The 20,395-nt window shown below is 40.1% G+C and overlaps 1 protein-coding gene across 1 annotated transcript; it reads right to left on the bottom strand.

Moving 5' to 3' along the window:
- Nucleotides 1–8,575: 8,575 nt before the first annotated feature.
- On the bottom strand, nt 8,576–14,019 carry LOC307023490 (putative global transcription activator SNF2L2). The gene is made up of 6 exons (XM_079656787.1): nt 13,756–14,019; nt 11,599–11,828; nt 11,032–11,137; nt 10,092–10,193; nt 9,843–9,987; nt 8,576–9,682 (listed from the first exon to the last, which is right to left on the bottom strand). Exons 1-6 carry the CDS (start codon nt 13,849–13,851, stop codon nt 9,549–9,551), a joined length of 813 nt encoding a protein of 270 aa, XP_079512913.1. The 5' UTR covers nt 13,852–14,019; the 3' UTR covers nt 8,576–9,548.
- Nucleotides 14,020–20,395: the final 6,376 nt, after the last annotated feature.

The following is a 20,395-nucleotide window of genomic DNA, read 5'->3' as shown; positions in this document are numbered from 1 at the left end:
TAGAGAGGATCCTGACCTTTACAGGTGCACCATATAGAGGATCCTGACCTTTACAGGTGCACCCTAGAGAGCATCCTGACCTTTACAGGTGCACCATAGAGAGGATCCTGACCTTTACAGGTGCACCATATAGAGGATCCTGACCTTTACATGTGCTCCATAGAGAGGATCCTGACCTTTACAGGTGCACCATAGAGAGTATCCTGACCTTTACAGGTGCACCATAGAGAGGATCCTGACCTTTACAGGTGCACCATAGAGAGGATCCTGACCTTTACAGGTGCACCATAGAGAGGATCCTGACCTTTACAGGTGCACCCTAGAGAGCATCCTGACATTTACAGGTGCACCATAGAGAGGATCCTGAACTTTACAGGTGCACCATAGAGAGGATCCTGACCTTTACAGGTGCACCCTAGAGAGCATCCTGACCTTTACAGGTGCACCATAGAGAGGATCCTGACCTTTACAGGTGCACCATAGAGAGGATCCTGACCTTTACAGGTGCACCCTAGAGAGCATCCTGACCTTTACAGGTGCACCATAGAGAGGATCCTGACCTTTACAGGTGCACCATAGAGAGGATCCTGACCTTCTACAGGTGCACCCTAGAGAGCATCCTGACCTTTACAGGTGCACCATAGAGAGCATCCTGACCTTTACAGGTGCACCATAGAGAGCATCCTGAGCTTTACAGGTGCACCATAGAGAGGATCCTGACCTTCTACAGGTGCACCATAGAGAGGATCCTGACTGGCTGCATCACGGCCTGGTACGGCAGCTGCACCGCCCTCAACCGTAAGACTCTACAGAGGGTGGTGAAAACTGCAGAGAACATCACCAGGACGGAGCTGCCATCCATGGAGGACCTCTACTCCCAGCGGCTCAGGAAGAAATCCCTCTGGATTATAAAAGACCCCCATCACCCCAGCCACAAACTGTTCTGTCTGCTGCCGTCTGGCAGGCGCTACCGCAGCATCCGGACTAAAACCACCCGACTCAGAGACAGTTTCATCCCACAGGCCAGAAGATTGCTACAGTAAACGCCTGAGCTCTGGTGCCTCGATAAACATTCATCCGTTGTAATCTTACAATTGATTGATCTAAACAGTTATCAATCTAATAAACAATATATACATCTTACTGTACAATATTTAATTTTACATTATTTTCTTGTATATATCATATTATATGTACGTGTATATAGACTTCTTGCACTATTTTTGAATTTTATTTTTGTAATTTTTTTGTTGTTTATATCTTATATAACTATGTTGCATTGTTGGAGGAGCTCGGGACATAATGTTTTCATTGCCATTTCTACACTGTAGCTTATGTGCATATGACAATAAAACCTTTACATCTTTGAATTGAATTGAATTTGTATATCTATTTATAAATCTCAAATTCATTCAACCAAGAACAAAAATTAGACACATCATGTTGGAACATACAGTTCTGCTTAAACAATTTCAAATACATCTCTTTTCCCTTTATTTACCAAAGAGCTTTATAAATATGATTCTTGAGTAAATAATGGGGAGATAGAGACTTTTGTAAAGTGTTAACAAAGAAATCCCTGCGGACACACTTTAATATGCACCCTCGCTAATAAATGTATATTAAATCTCTACACTGTCACTTACGCCATGAATCCCATAATGAAGATATACTACCTTGGACAAAGCAGGACTAAATGACAACATGATTAAAAATGTCATAGAAAAAGACACAGGAAGGAGATCACTTATCAGAATTATCAGACTTATCAGACTTATCACAGATCCGCCATCACTCTCACATCATTCAAACAATCCCTCAAAACTCACCTTTTCACTCTTTCATCAACTAACCCCTTGCCCTTATTCCTCCTACCTTAGCACTTTCTACTTTTGTTGTTATTTTTGTTTTACTTGCTTGTAAGCACTTTGAGCACCAGGAAAAGTGCTTTATAAATGTAATGTATTATTATTATTATTATTATTATTATTATTATTATTATTATTATTATTATTATTATTATTATTATTATTAAGATACAAATATTTGTCCATAACTAAAATGCAAAGTAATCCCGGGGAGAGAGACGGAGAATAGCTACCAGTAAGACCATGAATCTCCCTCTGGACCCGAACACCAGGTTTTCTGCAGGAATTTAGTTTGGCAGGCTTTTTTCATGTTTTTGAAGCCATGGAAGTTGAGATCTGACACTGACAAGTACAAAGGGATACCTGTGCTACAGCTGGGCTTAATAGACCAGCCTGAGAGAGGAGGAACACGGGATCAGAGACAGCTTCTCTGGGGGAAAGTCTAATGAACAGAGAGAACACATGGGCTCCCTCTCAGGTTGAAGTGAGCCCCTTTAATCCTGGGACAAGTTACTTTGAACTAAAAACCACTGGTGATACAAATCTATCTGAGCACTCTTTAATTATGGTGGTCCTTGACAGAGGCTTTTTTATGGATAATTGTTTTTATTTAATATAAATTAGACTAAACCCTGTTTTTGCATCATTTTCTCACTCAAGGGCTGGGTTTTGAAATCAGAATAAGAATCAGAAAATCTGAAACGTTGACATACTGTATAATTCCAATAAGAATAAATACTATCAGAATAAATTGTGGGTTCTGTTGACCTTATTTTTTCTTTACTAAAAGCCAATTGTGGCACGGCACTCCATAATTCTTTGGTACGTGTTATAATTTTCCATTCCCAAATTCATTTTTGTCTGAATGTCACGTTTAGAGTATATTAGAGGTTATCAGATCACCTTGCCCTGGAGTTAGGAATGGCCCTTAATTAAAAAATGAAAACAGCTTGGCGCATTTGCCCTTTCGGTCAATCAGAGCGTGACAACGCCCTTCCTTGAGGGCTTAAGAGACGTGGAGAACTGCGCACCCAGGGATTTATGATCCTTCCCTGACTTAATGCACCTCCAAATCAGCAGACATTGCCAGCCAGAAGCTCTGATCTGTTGGGCCTTTTGAGACTTCTTTGCTATCTCATTTTCTCCATCCAATCTGTTCTGATCTGTACTCTGCATTCTGAAACCCAGCTAGAGTTCATATTTAAATACACATTTCCACAGGGTAACCAGCACAACAGAGGATTTTTCTACTTTCCTTGCAAGCAAAGTAAAGTAAATCAAGAACCCCTTCATAAACATTTCCTTATTGTCAAAAGAGGATTGTACATTGTGAAGGAACTTGTGGGATGCGTCTCCAAGTAACTTTTATTTTTGTTTCATTTTCTTATAACACATTTCAGCTGCTGTATTTGAATGACCTTTACAAACAAACTTGTCAGCACTCAAGCACTGACACCAACTCTGAGTAGGTTTTTTTTCAAAACAGCTGGAATCATCCTCAGTGAGGGACACTTTTAAACATCATGAGAAATTCAAAATGACCCACCCTGTCAGGCAATTGAAGCATAAAATCAAAGAAAAGTGTTGACAATTTGTAAATGAGCAATGAGGCCGAATGTGATCAACTGATATTACAGGTGATTAGCGAAGGCTGTGATAAACTATCCATCTATTAAATCTGTTTCCTAAGGGTAAAGAAAATGGATTGTCGTCTCAACAGATTAAAGTCACCTTCTGGGCCCACTAATCTCCAAACCATTAGTCTATCTGCCTTCAGCAATATCTCTATCCCTGCCCCTCCATTAGGTTTACGTGTCATTGGATGTGGGATTCTCATCCACTTTGTTTTCCTGAGCTGTTAACTGTAAAAGCACACACCTTTTAGCCGCCCCATAGACATTGTTAATCTCTGTGAGGAGCTTTTCACTTCTGACACTTCATTAAATGATGAGGAAGGGTATCTCAATACCGGGAATTGATTGATTTAGTTTTCATTATCTTGTTCTACCTTGGGAACACCACAGCAAATTGGTTACTTTACTTAATAAGATGATGGAAGCTTTTATAAGATCGGAGATATTGAGGGGGGTTGATGAGGAATATTCTCATGAGCTTTAAGGTGCTTGATGTGTGATTTTAATATATATGTAGATGTATAAATGAATAGGTAGCAATTCAGATAAGAGTATTTTCTCTTGATTATTCTTGTAGTCACTGGGAGAAAATAATAAAAAAATCATTTGTCTAATGTTCATCTTACAGAAAATATTTGCTCAGTTTCAAGAATACTATAAGCTAAATGCTAATGTTAGCATGCAAAGATCCTCACACTTATGAAGTTAATATTTAGAACTCATAATGTATACCATTTTGCCTTTAGTTTAGCGTGTCAACATGCTAGCCGTTGCTAATTAGCACTAAATGCAGAGTGGCTTACAACTGGGGCTAGGTTTGTGAGTCTTTGTGAACAAATTATTATTTTTACAACATAAGGATGGTGCTAGATAAAAAAACAGGTCAAGGATGTGAAAGTCTGGACTAAATGTCATGGCAATCCAGTAAATACTGTAGTTAGGCATTAAAGAAAGTAATGGTATACTCAGTTGGAGTCATCGTCTGGAACCCATGAATGTCAATATGTTCTGCGGGTCCACTCAGTAGATGTTGAGAGTTTTAGTTTCTTTAAATTATAAAGTTTGAAACGGCAGTGGCACAATTTGATTTTCATGGTAATCTTAATCTATATTAAAATTGTTGATTAATTTGACTCAGACTAGCATTAGATGATAAGTCAGGGATCACTGCAGTTACTTGCCATCTTTGTAAGATTTTCTAACTATTTCACACTGGACGTTCTATGAAAAATAGTGCAATTTCTTTTAGGTGAAAAAGCGATTTGTGAGACTCAGAATACTTGATTATACTTGACTTGTGTCACACCTACACTGAAATAACTAAAACGTTGACTTTAATTAAATGCATCATGTCAACAGATTCCACATACTTGTATTATGATATAGTTGAAAGCAATAATATTAAGTTGACCCAAATATTCTTTATTAAAACGTAATAGTATTGCTTTCAACTGACCTAATACAATTATGTGGAACATATTGCCATAATACATGTAATTAAAGAGGGAATAAATATTATAGCTTTCTGTACCTTTTCCAAACAACGTTTGCTTTGTGTCTTTTCACCTTTGTTGCACAGTATCCATTTTCTCCTGAGCAACCTAGACTTCTGATGTGCTGGTCCACACACTGACATTTCTACATTTATATTAGAGAGATTTGATCGAAACTGATTCGTATAAATAATTCTGTGCTCAGCATTCACTTTTGCTTCCACCTCAGGAGCCATTTTAGGCCAGTAAAACCGGGATCGCAGGAGATCTGTAGTTTGCTCTATTCCTAAGTGACCCATGTTGTCATGCAGACTCTTCATGACAGATTTCCTGAGGTCTTTGGGTAACACCAGTTGGAATGTGGTGTGTTCTTCTTCTTTCCTCCTTCGATAGAGGATTCCCTCTTTTATCTCCAATCGAGGCAATTCCCTCAACAGCAACGGAAGTTCAGGGAGCTCTTGTCATGCAGCAGGTGGGGGTGTTAGCCCAGTTTCTAGTTGGAATATGACTTCTCGGATACTGGGGTCAGATCTCTGCTTTTCTTCTATCTCTTCCCTGGACAAATGCTGGATAGTTAGAGTTCCCTCTGCCTGTTCTTCTTGCTCAAAGATAGAAGGAATGACGTCTGCATACATAGCAAGGGATTCGACGAGTGTGATGCAAGGGTCAAGTGATTGGTTTTCTGGATCTTGGCAAAGTAGAAGACATTCACAGATTGCTTGGACTACTTCTGGGTCCACTTCAGTGACATTTTCACTATCAGGAGAATGACGTAAGGTGAACTGATGGATTCGTTCACGCTCCTTTTGAGATTCAAGATCATTAATCAGGTCTCCATGAGGATGTCTTGACAGACCATCAGCATCCAGATTTTGTTTCCCTGCACGGTACTGAAGTGTGAATGAGAATGTGGACAGGGCAGACATGGGGCGGGTCTAAACTTTGATTGGCTTAGCCTTGCTTTACAACCACTTTAGATGGACAAGGGATTTATCTAATCACACTCATTTAAATGTTTTCATGAAGAATTGTCTAAATCATGTTGTCCTAAATTGCATATTATGTATCTATATTGTTTATATTTTAGTTTCAAATAATTTATATTGTTTGTGTATGTAGTGCTAAGCCTTAAAGTAAAGTTGACATTTTAGTCAGTGTTATTTCTCAGTGTCTTAATAACCAAGGGTTACACAACGTTTCAGTTTTTTCAGTGCAGTCTTGACAAACTCCTCTCATGTTAACAAAATGCCATTTTGTGAGTTCAGACAATATCTACATAAATCAACAAAAAGACATACTGCTGTAAATCACTGTGTTCTTGTGCCTCTATGGCTTATTGTATTTGATAAAGTCATATCCTAGCACTGAAATGAATGAATATGCTAGAGGCAGAATGACTCTGAATTTGAATGCAATCGCACCATGTTGCAACTCACCCTTGTTTACAGATGCCCTCCACTGTGCCTGCATACTAATATTTCACTGCATATTATGATATTTCACTGCAAATGGATGTAGGGTTCTCAAAACGATTACTGATACCTATATCACAATATTCGCAAGAACACTTTTTCAGCATTGGCATATATTTTCATTAATAGTGCCGAAGAGTGAAGTAGGCTACAGATCGCAGATTAGTAGGGAGGAAAATGTACGAATATTCGCCACAGCTATGGGCTCAGCAACTTAGCAACAACTGAATCAACAGCAGTTTGAAGCTCCAGTGAGGGATATTTCTGATATTAACACTGAGTGAAATCACTCCCTGAAGTGTAAAAGGTTGGCATTAACTGAGAATCCCACAGAGAACCAGCTCAGACTGCAGCTCTCTGCAGATGTTCAGCCTCTTGTTGTGGCTGAAAGTCTGCGAGTTAATGTAAAACTGCGGGACGCCGCTCACAAATACGCTCAGAAAAGGTGATTGCATGTCACCTCTACTCTTGCCCCTTTCACACCAACGCGTTTTCAGCTCCGGCTCGGAGCTGGAGCCTGAAAAGTACCGGTTTTCCTGTTCACACCGCAGCGGCGCCGCCTCTTATCTCCGGAATCCGGTTCACTTCCAGCTCCAAAAAATTGTCGGTCTAGTCTAGAGGCAAGAGCTTCGGAGCTAAGAGGCGGCGTCGCTTACGTCTCTCTTACGTCGAGGCGTGCAGGAAACTAAACCCACCTCCCCTGAACACGGGTCGACTGAAGAGTCTCGTCATTCCTGCCTACAAGCAGTAGTGCTTATAAACACACTTTATAAAGTCAGGCAACACTAACCAGGCTTCGTGTGATTCTGTTTATTTGTACCTTACTTTGACCATCCGTTCATTGTTATTGATCGTTGTGGAGAGAGGCAGACGTTTTGTTTTGTATTATAGCATCTATCGGATGGAATCAATACACTGGCTGCACAGGTTGTCGTGTCCGACTATCACAAGTAGAATCATAATAAAAATACGCCGGTAAAATGTGCCTGTAGAAAACAGTTTATGCCACAATAGGACAGCAATAGCAAGTAGTCGGGCTCTGGGCGGTGTGAACAAAGCGGGAGCAGAAAAGGGAAACCGGAGCTGAACCAGCAAAGCTCTAGCTCGGAGCTAGAAAGGGAAAGCGCTGGTGTGTAAGCCGCATCTGTGAAGATTGGAGCCAGAAAGATGACTCCAATATGTCCGCTGGGTGTGTACATTGGTAAACCAGTTCTTACGGTTGAATTAGATTTCCCTGATAAGCATACCTATCCCCTAATAATAATTCAAGAATTAGGATTTTATATTTTGCTTGTATTGAAAATAAATAAATAAAAATAAGGAGGAAAGCGTGGGATTACTTGTATTAAATTGCTTATCAGTACAGCTGCACCTTTTCACATATTTGACCTGCAGTCAGGTTTTCAATTTCACATGCAAGTTACAGCTCATGAATTGGAGAAGGTTTACATGAGTCACCTACACATGATCTCTTGTGTTTTGAGGTAAAAACCATTAAGGGGTGGTAGGGCCCGGATTGAGATTTCACTTGTGACATGAAATAACACGCTGTCATGAGAGCGACCATCATTAAACATTAATTAACAATTTGAGTGCTGGAGCACAATTTGCAAGGGTTCTAGCAGCTTATGAAATGTATTGATGTTCATGTCTTTCCTCCATGTCAGGATTTGTGTAGAGAAAACTCTTCCTGTTATTAGAAACATGGAACCATTTGATGACAGGCTAGGTAGAACACAGATGGTCATACCATCAGTGGGGGTGATAATCAAATTAAAATAACATGCTATGCCAATTTAGTTCCGGTTAGGTAATGTTCAGATAGAGGGGGGATACTTGTGTATCATTTGTGCCACACATTTTCTGGTTTAGGGTTAGGTATGACTTTGTTGTACGTCTGCAAATGCTCTACAAAACATATTGAACTTTTGTCAATTACTGCAGCTAACATATAGAAAATGAAGTAGGATGGGTAAATGCATAAATAAAAGGTTGATTTGTTCAATATGAATGTGTTTAAGGAAAATATGGAACAAATACAGGTACAACCAAACAGTTCTCTTGCACCACCTATTGGACCATTGTCAAAACACATCACACACAATAGGTAATATACGTACATCCTGCTTTAATGTGGAGGTGGAATTCTGTAGTTGATTAAATAATAGCCCTTTAACCATGTCTCTTTCATGCTTTTATCACTACTTGTGCTGGATTGATTATACAAAAATGCTATAATGACTATAATGGTAAAAACTTCAGCTAAAAGGAAATGTAATAATAGTAATGATATTGATAGCCAACCAGAGGGGCTTTTGGTCAAATTTATTTCGCAGATATTTAAGTGACATATTTCCAGGGATTGTCTTAACAATTGTATCTTCCGCTATCCCCCCCTCCCCCCAACAACCAGGAATAAATTAACGTTGTTTCTTTTAACTTAATTTTCACACAAACTGTACAATATGTGAATAAACTGTAGCACAAGGGATACAAATGTTCGACTTGGGTACCCTTGAATAGACCTATTTGTAGTCTCTTTCATTTTTTTACATTTTATCAAAGATGTATTATCTCTAAAACCACATTCAGAGACTTTACAGTGTTCATTTTTCGTTGTTTTTCTTTAAAAACACCTTTCCGTGTGCTTCAACTCCCAAGCCTTGAACACGTCGGCATTGTCATCAGCGGTGCTACTCTGCAGGAGTCCTCTTCAGAAGAGATATACAAACCATGCTCCAAGACATATGAAGGCATTTCATACAATCAAATATATTGATTAAAAACAGTCGGGAAAAAGGGTATCTTACATAATATTTTCAGAAGCAAACACAGAGACATAAGGCAAAAGGGGAAGTGTAGTAAAAGGCCAGCTAACTGAAAAAAACAGCACTATTTGGAGCAAGACATGGTTGAGTGGCATGAGAATAAATCGCATTGTTCCATAAGTGGCTCTCTTTGAGTGGTCCTTTCTGCTATATCATTTCCTTTTCTGTCACAGATAATGAAGAAACCAATGAAAAGGACGTGGTAGGGAATAAATATGATACAACAATACAAAAAAATTGAGGGTCCTTCAGTTCAACCTTCATCTTTTGTGGAGCTATCCTCTAGATCCTCATCGCTGTCTAAATCACTGTGAAGCCTCTTGGCCAAGTCGTTTCTGCGTCTTTCCTCATTATTCCCCTTCTTCAGCTGGACTGGAAATGGTTTCACTGGTTAAAAAAACAAAAAACAGGATCAGTATTTTTAGCGTGAATTAATTAAAAATATTCCCTTTTTTAACTAGAAAATGAATGACCTCATCTTTCGTTTTCTTCCATTTAGTCACTTCTAAGAAACCTATAAGCACCCCTCCTTATGTTTGTCTCTAACCTGCTGATGGAACAAATTTGTCTTCAGCTCCGCCGCCATTATCGCTGTGACTGGCGCTAACCGTCACTTTCTGTTCCTCATCTGTGACAATTCGCTGTCTCGCGCTCTCGAAGACAGACTTAATGACAATGGAATCCTCATAGATCTGCAGTGGTAAACAGAGACACATAAACAGCGTGGGTGGATCTTCACAGGATCCAAAACCATATTAGAACAATAACAGAATAAAAATGTTTCTATTGCTATCACCTGAGATCCCTCCAGGTTATAGGTCTGAGCATTGTTACACAGAAGGAAGACGTCCTTCTCCAAATCCACCACACTTCTGTACTTGTGATTACGCACACGTTCCTGTGAGGCAGAGGCATCAAAACAAAAAATCACTTTTCAGCTTCAACTGTTCAATCAAGCCTTTAATAAGCATTTGTCAAGATTGTTTTTTCCTCAAGCAAGTAGCTTAAATCGTTTTTTACCAAGAGATAATTGATAAGATCAGAACCAATTTCATAACTGTAAACTTAATTGTAAGGTTAGCACCACCTGCTGAGCATAAAGAAACAGCTAAATGGCACTGTCCAAAGGTCAAAAATAAATCTACCTACCAGCATCTCAAAGTCCAAACACATACACAGGTTTTTCCTTTTAAAGAAATTTATTTTTTGCGTTTTTGCTTTTTTAAACGTTTTTTTCTCCCACACACAAATAGCATTTTAAGACACTGCAAGAAGATCCTTAAAAAGGTACAATTCTTTGGAAACGTTGTTTTCAGTGTTGCAATGTTTGTTTCTTGGTCCATCCAACAATTTAGTCAAGCCTACAATTTAAAAATGTAATGTTGGTATTCATATTTTAACTCAGAGGATACCTAGTTGGATAACCCAATGGGTATTTAAAAATATATATGAAATATAATACATTCATAAAAGTTTCAGTGCAAGCTACTCTAAAGTCTTTCTTCAAATTGAAACACGATTCCGAATGTATTGGCATCACACTATCCCTTACAACTTGTGGAATCCTTCTCTCAATCAGTATTTAGTGAAGAAGTGTTTGAATATTCCATGCACACACCTGTCTTTTGATGCATTATATATCTGCTCGAGTTTCATCTCCCTTTATGTGAGTTTCTGTCAGAATAAGATAGCAGGGATGTCTGTGTGTGAGATGTGAGGCATTCAGGGACACCTACCCTGATCCTCCTGAAGTCCACGGGCTTCCGGATCAGCTCGTAGTACTCGGGGACCTCCTTCTTAGAGGGGAGCTGCACAAAGCCTTTGCTGATCTGTCGACCCAAGCTGGAAGCACAATGTGACAGTTCACTTCATTTAATTTATCTGATTCTCTTGTCAGTGTTTGATTGAAATGTATGGAATTAGCATATGCATGCTAACATGCCAAGGTTAGCTCAAGCACTACTTGGCCTTAAGCGGCCTAACAGTGTTTCATGGTAATTATTGCATCTTATTGCTATAGTCCATATTACAGACAAGTCAAATAAATCTGATTTAAAAGGAAAATGTAAATATAAAAAAACAGAAGCTTTCTTTAGCATTTTGGGATGAATAAATAATAAATTCATGTTTATATTGAAATGAATAAATGAATGTACGTGTATGGGTCATTATGTTGTGCTCACACGTGGTCAAAACGATCAGGCCCTGGGTTTGAGGATTTCAATGACAGCTAGTTGATGCGTTTGGACTGTAGTTGCATCACACTGTCATGACAGAGTCCGTAAATAACTGAGCGCCCTCACCCGTCCTTGTAGTTGATGACCATGTCTACCAGAGTGCTCAGAGTTCTGGTGAGTTCAGGAGGGTTCGGAGGTAGTTTCTCAGCAGGTGGGCGTCCTCGCTTCCTTTTGACCTTTTCCCCTGTTTCCTGCCCAACCTGCAGGTCTGTCTCCCCATGATGATCACTTTTACGCTTCTTTAGACTGATGTCCTCCTCCATCACCTCCAGGGAACCGTTCTCTGCTGCCTCAGGCTGCAGGGAGAGGAAGCCACATCCAACACACTCAGACAAACTTATAGCGGGAGAGTAAGGCAAATGTTACTGTTTATGTTGTACACACAAAGCCTACTTATATGTGCTCCCTTTGTTAATCAGGTTGCACCTAACATAACATGAACAATGAAAACATGAAAAGGGAGAACTGTGATTGATTTCCATTCAAAGCTGTATCATTCCCATTCAGTTGAACTCTACCTGTGATTTTCATGTGACAGTTGGGATGCTGAGAAACTGCTAAACACTGTATTTATGTTTTGAAAATAAATTGATCTTTTAGAAAGACTGAAGCACTTTGGACAGCAATCTATAGAATTTAAGTCCCTCAAAAAAAACTTATACCATTTTGTTGACTTGAACACATCTGTAAAACTGAGTTTCTCCACAACTACATTAGTCTCAAGTTAACCAGAGACATACTCGTAAAGTTATTCAGCATATAAAAATTGTTGAATCAACCAAGAAATTTCGAGCAACTAAGACAAAAAACAACTAGTCAACAAATCGACTAAGAGGGGGCATAGTTAACATTCTCCGGCAAATAAGCAGTACTGGAGTTCAAGCATCCAGAAGTACATTTGTACTCAAATTAAAGAGCGTTTAATTTATTTAACACAATAGCACACAAATGTGCACGGACTGGGGTGACCCAACTGCTGTGCTGTCTCTGCAAATTTAGGACAAATGATTTTATCTGGAGGCTTTAATGTCAGATGATTATCGAGGGAAGGCAGTATTTTTTTTAATGCACATCAAATGTGAATACATTATAAGGAGCCGTGTGATGCCACCACAAATAGTAAAAATGCAGTAAATAAACAATATTTGTCCTGGTACTTCACAAAATATCAAAATATGAAATAGAAACAAAATGTTCGGTGTGCCTTTTGATGTCTGCTGCATGCCGAGTTGTTTTCAACCATTTCATCACTCCTTTTCAACATTTCTGCTGCAACCACTGTATTTTTCACAAAGGCAATTAGAGACCCGAAACATGAGTATGCATGCAGCAGCTCAGCAGCAGCCCGGCTGGAGAGCAGAGGAGGAGGAATTAGAGAAGGCATGCTGTCCAATCCAAACAGCACATTGATGCATCAATCATCCAGCCTCATACAGTACAAGCACACCAACATTTAAATCCTATAATAAAGCATGCACTTGGAGGAAATCTTTTTTCTCAAGGACAAAGATTAAAGCATGATGGAAGATTGTATTTTGCACAGAGGAGCAGCACTGTACAGAACTATAATAATTACAACAGCTTCAAACAATAGAACTGATGGGGACAAAACGCATGATGCACATCCTGACCAAAAATACATGGCAGAAGATTCAGTAACAATAGAAATCCTGTTCATCATCGCTCGGCTCAAATGAAGGCTTTAAAAGCCCCGCTGCTCCCTCTGAGGGGCTGCAGTCGTTCACAGGAACACTGGAGGGATGGAGGGTAATCCTAAAAGATGTATAACACAGCTGAGCCGCCTCATTGACGGTGCATGTGTGTGTGTGAGGCTGTCAGTGTGTGTGCATGTGCTGCTCCATGCTATCTCCTATAACAAGCCTGCCTCTTTCCAGACTTATCTGGTAAAGATCCCCTCTCATCTGTTACAACACACACCTACACACCCCCTCTCTCCCCCTGCTCTCACTCACACACAGACAGAAAGACAGACAGGAATAAACTCGCACCCGCTCTCCTTTCCCAAGCGAGCGCACGCGCGCGCGCGCGCACGCACGCACGCACGCACACACACACACACACACACACACACACACACACACACACACACACACACACACACACACACATTCAAACACACATTTCATCCATCTCTTCCTCTCTTTCCCATGCGATGTAGCCTGGCTGAATCTTGAGAGGAAAGACATGGAGGAGCATATTTACCTGAGTGCAATGTGCAGGCTGGCTACCAGGATCGGCTGCAGCTGTTGGGGAGAGAATTAGCAAGCCAGCATAGCGGCGAGCTGCTAGTCTCTTCATCAGCTGATCACTCAGAAGCAGAGCCCAGAAGGGGGGAGAATAAAAGCGCTATGTTTTCATATACAAATCAATGGGCTGGGGGGAAATAGAAATGCCATACCCATCTCCTGTCTGCAGCTCTCCGAAGTCTTTTTCCTGACTCTGGAAGGCCCCGAGCTTGTCTCCCTCTGCATGTTTTTAATATCGACTGATGCCAGACGGGTTTTTCCCCTCTTCCTACGCTGCTGTTAAAGTTATCGGCTACATTTTTTTTTTCAATTTTGCATTTCAGTGGGAACGTGTCAGCTAGTGCGGGGATCTGAGGAACATGAGAATGTGCATGGACTGGGGCGACCCAACTGCTGTGCTGTTACATTTATTATGTCAACAAATTACACATAATGTATTAGTTTAGTTGAAAGCAGTAATTTTAAGTAAGTTTAAATAAAACATATATTAGGTTCAACTTAATATTATTACTTTCAACTAACGTAATACAGTTATGTTAAATCTGTTGACATTTTATTAAAGTCAATTTGAAATGTTTTCAGTGTACAGGACTTTTACTTCAAAAAGAGTATTCCGACACTCTGATACTTCTACTTTTACTTAAGTACAAGATCTGAGTGCTTCTTTCACCTCTGGTCCTAATTGCTTGTTCTGTGAGCATCTAACATGTAGCTGATGGTTTAAAGAACATCGTTTGATAGTTTCTATAAAACAAAACTATAGTGGACTGTGTGTCTGGCCTGTGCAACATCTGGATTCAAACAGACAGGCTGACCAGTGAATCAATTGGTTGCTTCTGGATTACGAAACCATAAAGACCTTCTGATTCTGGGCGACTTCATTTGCCAAATCAAGAGCATTCACCATTAATCATTTATTCGTAACTTTATTCATTCGTATATACATTTTACTGCAACCTTAGAATATGTAAATGAAGTGCTAATTGATGTCTTGTTAAGTTTCACAGCTTCCTTATGTTACATATGCCCTCATCTGCCCCCCAGCCCAAAGTCTAACTGAAGATGTCTCCCTTGTTTGTATACAGCCAGAGCATTCCGGCATGGTGACTAATGCATTCATTTGGACTCAGATTAGATGTCATTTCTGTGCCAAGACACAAAGGGAAAATATCTCCATAACACTAACCTGCTGAGCTGTAAGAACTGTAGCAAAACAGCCATGCTTTTCTAGTTTGTACCGATATTAAAAACATCTGGTTTCTGTGAATCAATTATTGTTTTTTCCAAGCGTGCCACAAAATGCTGCAGCAAAACAGCAAACTATGTCAGAATTTGCAGGCAGCAGCTGGCAATCAAGGTAAACAAGCTTGTCCTGTAGCTTACAAATAATGTTATTAGTAGAAGTATTGACGAGTAAAAACAGGCATCTGAATGGACAGAAGTGACACACGTGTTGGATAACATGCAGTTTAGCCTGCTTCAGCTGACAAGATAATGAGTTGTCTAGCCGCTCACTGGCGTCAGCAGAGCACTTCCATCCATGGAGAGATGATGGGGTTTTGATAAAGTAATGCAGATGGGGCGTGCAATTTAAATGTGTCCCCTTTGGTTTGTGACTTTATCTTAGAGGAGAAGAAACATGAGATTTAGAGGGCAGATATTAGAAGCTGTACATGATAGATTTATTATTTACAAACAAAGCTGACAGAATAATTAAAACCTACAACTTCCTGACTGGTCTTTCTGACCATAATCTTGTTCTTTTTACCAGGAAAATCACAAAAAAGGTTCATGGCCACACCTAAAACCCCTACCTTGGGTTCTCGCTTCATCCCCAAAAACCTGCAACAACGTTTTATTGGAGGCAGTGAAAATGATTAATTGGGGGGACACTCTGTCCTCTGAAGACATTGGTGAAAACAGTAATCTGTTTATATCTAAAATTAATGATACAATGTCTTCCTTCTCAAGGAGAGGGTGCCTTAGGGACAACACTCCCTGTTCAATCACGACTGCGTGGCCATACACATCTCCAACACCATCGTGAAGTTTGCTGATGACATGACCGTCATCGGCCAGATCACCGACGGCGACGAGACGGCGTACAGAGAGGAGGTCGAAAACCTGACATCTTGGTGCCAGGATAACAACCTCCATCTCAACGTCAGCAAAACCAAGGAGCTGTTTGTTGATTACAGGAAGCAGGATTGCCATCAATGGGACTACGGTGGAGAGAGTCAGCAGCTTCAGGTTCCTCAGTGTCCACATCACTGAGGACCTGACATGGACTCTTCACTGAGGACCTGACATGGACTCTTCACACCACCACCATCACCAAAACAGCTCGACAGCAGCTCTTCTTCCTCCGCAGACTGAGGAGGTTCAACATGGACTCCAGGATACTCTGCAACTTCTTGGCTTTACAGAGGGTGGTGAAAACTGCACAGAACATCACCAGGACGGAGCTGCCATCCATGGAGGACCTCTACTCCCAGTGGCTCAGGAAGAAAGCCCTCAGGATTATAAAAGACCCCCATCAACCCAGCTACAAACTGTTCGGTCTGCTGCCATCTGGCAGGTAACGCCTGCCAGATGCCAGCAAGCAGCATCAGGACTAAAACCAACAGATTCAGAGACAGCTTCATCGCACAGGCAATAAGACTGTTGAACACCTGAACTGCTGTAACAACATCCACAACATTCTGCTACTTAGTAATCATTTATCTATTTACCTAATATATCATTCCAATAGCTTGCATATAGACTCTTATTTCACTATTTCACTTTTTTTAAACTATTACTTTTTGCATTCACTTTTAATATTTACTTGCACTATATGTTTCTGTTTTTCTGTAATATTGTGTTGCACTGTTGGAGAAGCCTGTGACCTAATATTTTCATTGACATAACTACTTTGTAGCTATGGTTGTATGACTAATAAAGAAACTTGAACCTTGAACCTTGGAAGGAACATCATCTTCCCTGGCTAAATCTACAGTGCAGGAAATTAATTAAATACAGAGACAAACTATTAAAGCAGAGCTTGAAATCCGGACTATCTACTGACAGACAGAAATTCACTCATGCTCGTAACAAGGTAACTCAAACAATAAGACCGGCCAAAGCAAACTTTTTCATCAATATAACTGAAGGTGCGAAAGGTAACAGTAAAAACGTTTGGCAAATCCTAAATAAACTATTAGGTAAACATAAGAAACAGGAAAATAATGCTCTAGAATTAAAAATCAATGATGCCCTGAAAAAAGACCCTGCAGTGTTGGCCAGCTCTCTAAATGAGTATTTTATAAATAGTGCTTTGGATATTACAAAGCTCTTCCCGCCATCTGAGGTCTCACCTATCCCGACTGTGGATACACACCCCGTTTTTGAGCTGGAGGAAATCACAGAGGTGGAGGTAAAAAATATAATCTTAGGATTAAAAGGTTCTAAGGCTAGGGATGCAGATGATTTAGACACCAACTTTATAAAGACAAATATTGACGGTCTAATAAAACCAATTATGCTAGTAAATCAATCTATCAGCACGAGGGAAGTTCCGTCATCCTGGAAGGTGGCTACGGTGACACAGATTTTTAAATCTGGGGATAAGGCAATGATGTCCAATTACAGACCAATCAGCATCCTCCCCTGTGTCCCTAAGATAGCTGAGAAAAGGGTGTCAAAACGAATCACCAAACATTTAGACAAAGGTTTTGGACCACTCCACCCAATGCAGTTTGCTTTTTGTGCTCAGCACTCCACTGAGACAGCTACCTGTGTCTTTGTGGAAAAGGTTAAATGTATGTAGGAAACGAGCCCATATGTAGGTGCTGCCTTCCTTGATCTCAGGAGGGCTTTTGACACTGTTGACTACCAAGAGCTCCTTACAAAGCTGACGTATTTACATTTTTTGGAAGATTCAATTCAGTGGGTTGAGTCTTACTTATCGAATAGAAAACAGTGTGTTTTGGTCAACGGTACCAAATCCCCCCACCTTGTCAACGCTGTTGGGGTTCCACAAGGTTCCATTCTTGGACCATTACTGTTTTCTCTGTACATAAATGACTTGCCTAATGTATGTCCTGATTTGAATGTACAAATGTATGCCGATCATGACCGAAAGAACGAGATCGCGGGTACAAGCGGCCGAGATGGGTTTTCTCCGCAGGGTGGCTGGTGTCTCCCTTAGGGATAAGGTGAGAAGTTTGGTCATCCGGGAGGGACTCGGAGTTGAACCGCTCCTCCTTCGCGTCGAAAGGAGCCAGTTGAGGTGGTTCGGGCACCTAGTTAGGATGCCACCTGGGCGCCTCCCTAGGGAGGTGTTCCAGGCACGTCCAGCTGGGAAGAGACCAAGGGGTAGACCTAGAACCAGATGGAGGGATTATATCTCTTCTCTGGCCTGGGAGCGCCTTGGGATCCCCCAGTCAGAGCTGGTTGATGTGGCCAGGGAAAAGAAAGTTTCGGGCTCTCTGCTGGAACTGCTACCTCCGCGACCCGACCACGGATAAGCGGGAGAAGATGGATGGATGGAATGTATGCCGATGATGCGGTCATCTTTGTACACGGGAGAAATACTGAAATAATTACATCCTGTCTCTCAACTGCATTGGACAAGGTCCAACACTGGCTGAACAACATTTGCCTCCAGTTAAATGCAAAAAAAAACAGTATGCATAATGTTCAGTAAACAACCAGTCAAAAGCAAAGGATCCAATGTGTTTTTAAACGGAGCAGAATTAGAACTAGTCCCCCACTTCAAGTATCTTGGAGTCATAATGGACTCGAATTTGACTTTTAAGAAACATATTAAGAAAGTATCCAATACTATTGAATTCAACTTGCAACATGTTAAACAAATGAGACCCTTCTTAACTGTCAATGCTGCAAAGTCATACCTCCACTGTATGATTATATCCCACATTGAATACTGGTCGTTTGCTTGAGACACAAACCTGAAACAAATAGAACAGCTGTACAAGAGAGCTATCAAGGTGTTTGACAGAAAGCCAAATTCATACCACCACTGTACCATCCTTGAAAAACACAATTTCTTGAGTCTTTTAAAAGTATGTGTTTTATTTATAAATGTTTACATGGACTGCCCCCCCCCCTAGGGGAATTCATCCACAAAAAAAGACACTGGACGCTGCACTAGGTCAGTGTATGCTGCTCTTGCCCTTTTGCACTTTTTGCATTTCATGTATTTTGTTTTTGCTATGTTTGTAAAATGTAATCTTCTTAAATGTTTTATGTGAGGGAAATTAGCTCAAAGCTAAATCTCGCACTGTTACGCTTGACACATTTGAATGTTTAAAGTGTTCATTATTGTGCATTGTCCCTGTCAAATAAACGATTAAATTACTATAATTTACAGGTTTAATCGCTAAGAAAAGAGGTTGCATTGTGTCTTGTTTTCTTAAAGAGACACATGTTGTGAAGCAGAGGAATTAGACCATCATTTAACTACAAGAACCTTAACATATGCACCACTTGGAGGGTTGAAATAATAAATCAAAGGCAGCAAATGAATCATAAGCCAAGTCAAACACATGCAACATACTGTATGCTCTTGTGAACAGAAGACCTAAACACACTGAAAAAGCACTTATTTTTAATTGTGTTTTTTATATACACAGTGGATATTCATTGCTTGCCAGTTTCATTTGACATTTAATATTTTTGTTTCACAAATTGAAAAAGAAGGTAGCCCTTATCATTGTTATGTTTGCTTCGATTCTAATGAGGTATAGTGATGTTTCTATTCAGTATGTTCATGTAAAGTGACTGGGTCAGCTAACATGGATCAAAGAGAGGTATCTTGTCATTAGGTTCCCATAACCACTTGCTCAAAACCGCTGACTGTTGCCATGGCAACGGTACATTTTGATGTTAGACCTCCTACAGTTGATCATGGTATTTTATTGCTGTAGCTGGATTGTGCTCTCAGTCACACTTGCAAAAGCACTTAGTAATGTGGCACAGAAACGGGAGGGAATGACAAAATCATGCAGACATCATCCCCTGCCTCTTATCACGTCCAACTTTAAAACTTATGCATACGGGAAATGCATTTTTTTTGTCGTAAAAAACAAAAGTGAAAGGATGGATACACAACCCACATGCTCCACTAATGTCAACACTGTATTAATGATTGAATTATATACCCACACTTTAAAAAAGGCCTATTGTATTTTATGATTTCTTGTAATTTATTATTATTTAATTTATATTTGTTTACAGATTTGTCCTCTATCAGTGTTCCTATTAAAATTAAACAGTGACATGTGGTGCATGGATAATTCAGAATATAATCTTTTCGTACATTTAATACCAACATGGCCCCGCAAACTCTCTCTTCTCCAGCTAGGTCTTATGGAATATGCATTTAAACAGCCTGTACCAGGGAGCAGGTTATTCCGAATGTTTTATTCATTGTTTATAGCCTATTCAAAACTGAAATTCAGTTTTAATTTGAGGAGGTCTGAACACGGAGTGTGTCAAGCATTCTTTGATCAGGTCAAAGCCAGTAAAGAATAAGCTAGTCGTTTCTATTGGTCATTTGAACATATGTTTAAAGCATTGTCAGGCCCACCCTA

This window comes from Notothenia rossii (genome assembly GCF_949606895.1).
Source record: "Notothenia rossii genome assembly, chromosome: 11".
Taxonomy (NCBI): Eukaryota; Metazoa; Chordata; class Actinopteri; order Perciformes; family Nototheniidae; genus Notothenia; species Notothenia rossii.
The sequence above is the reverse complement of the archived record's forward strand: the minus strand, read 5'-3'. Positions and strand labels throughout refer to the sequence as shown.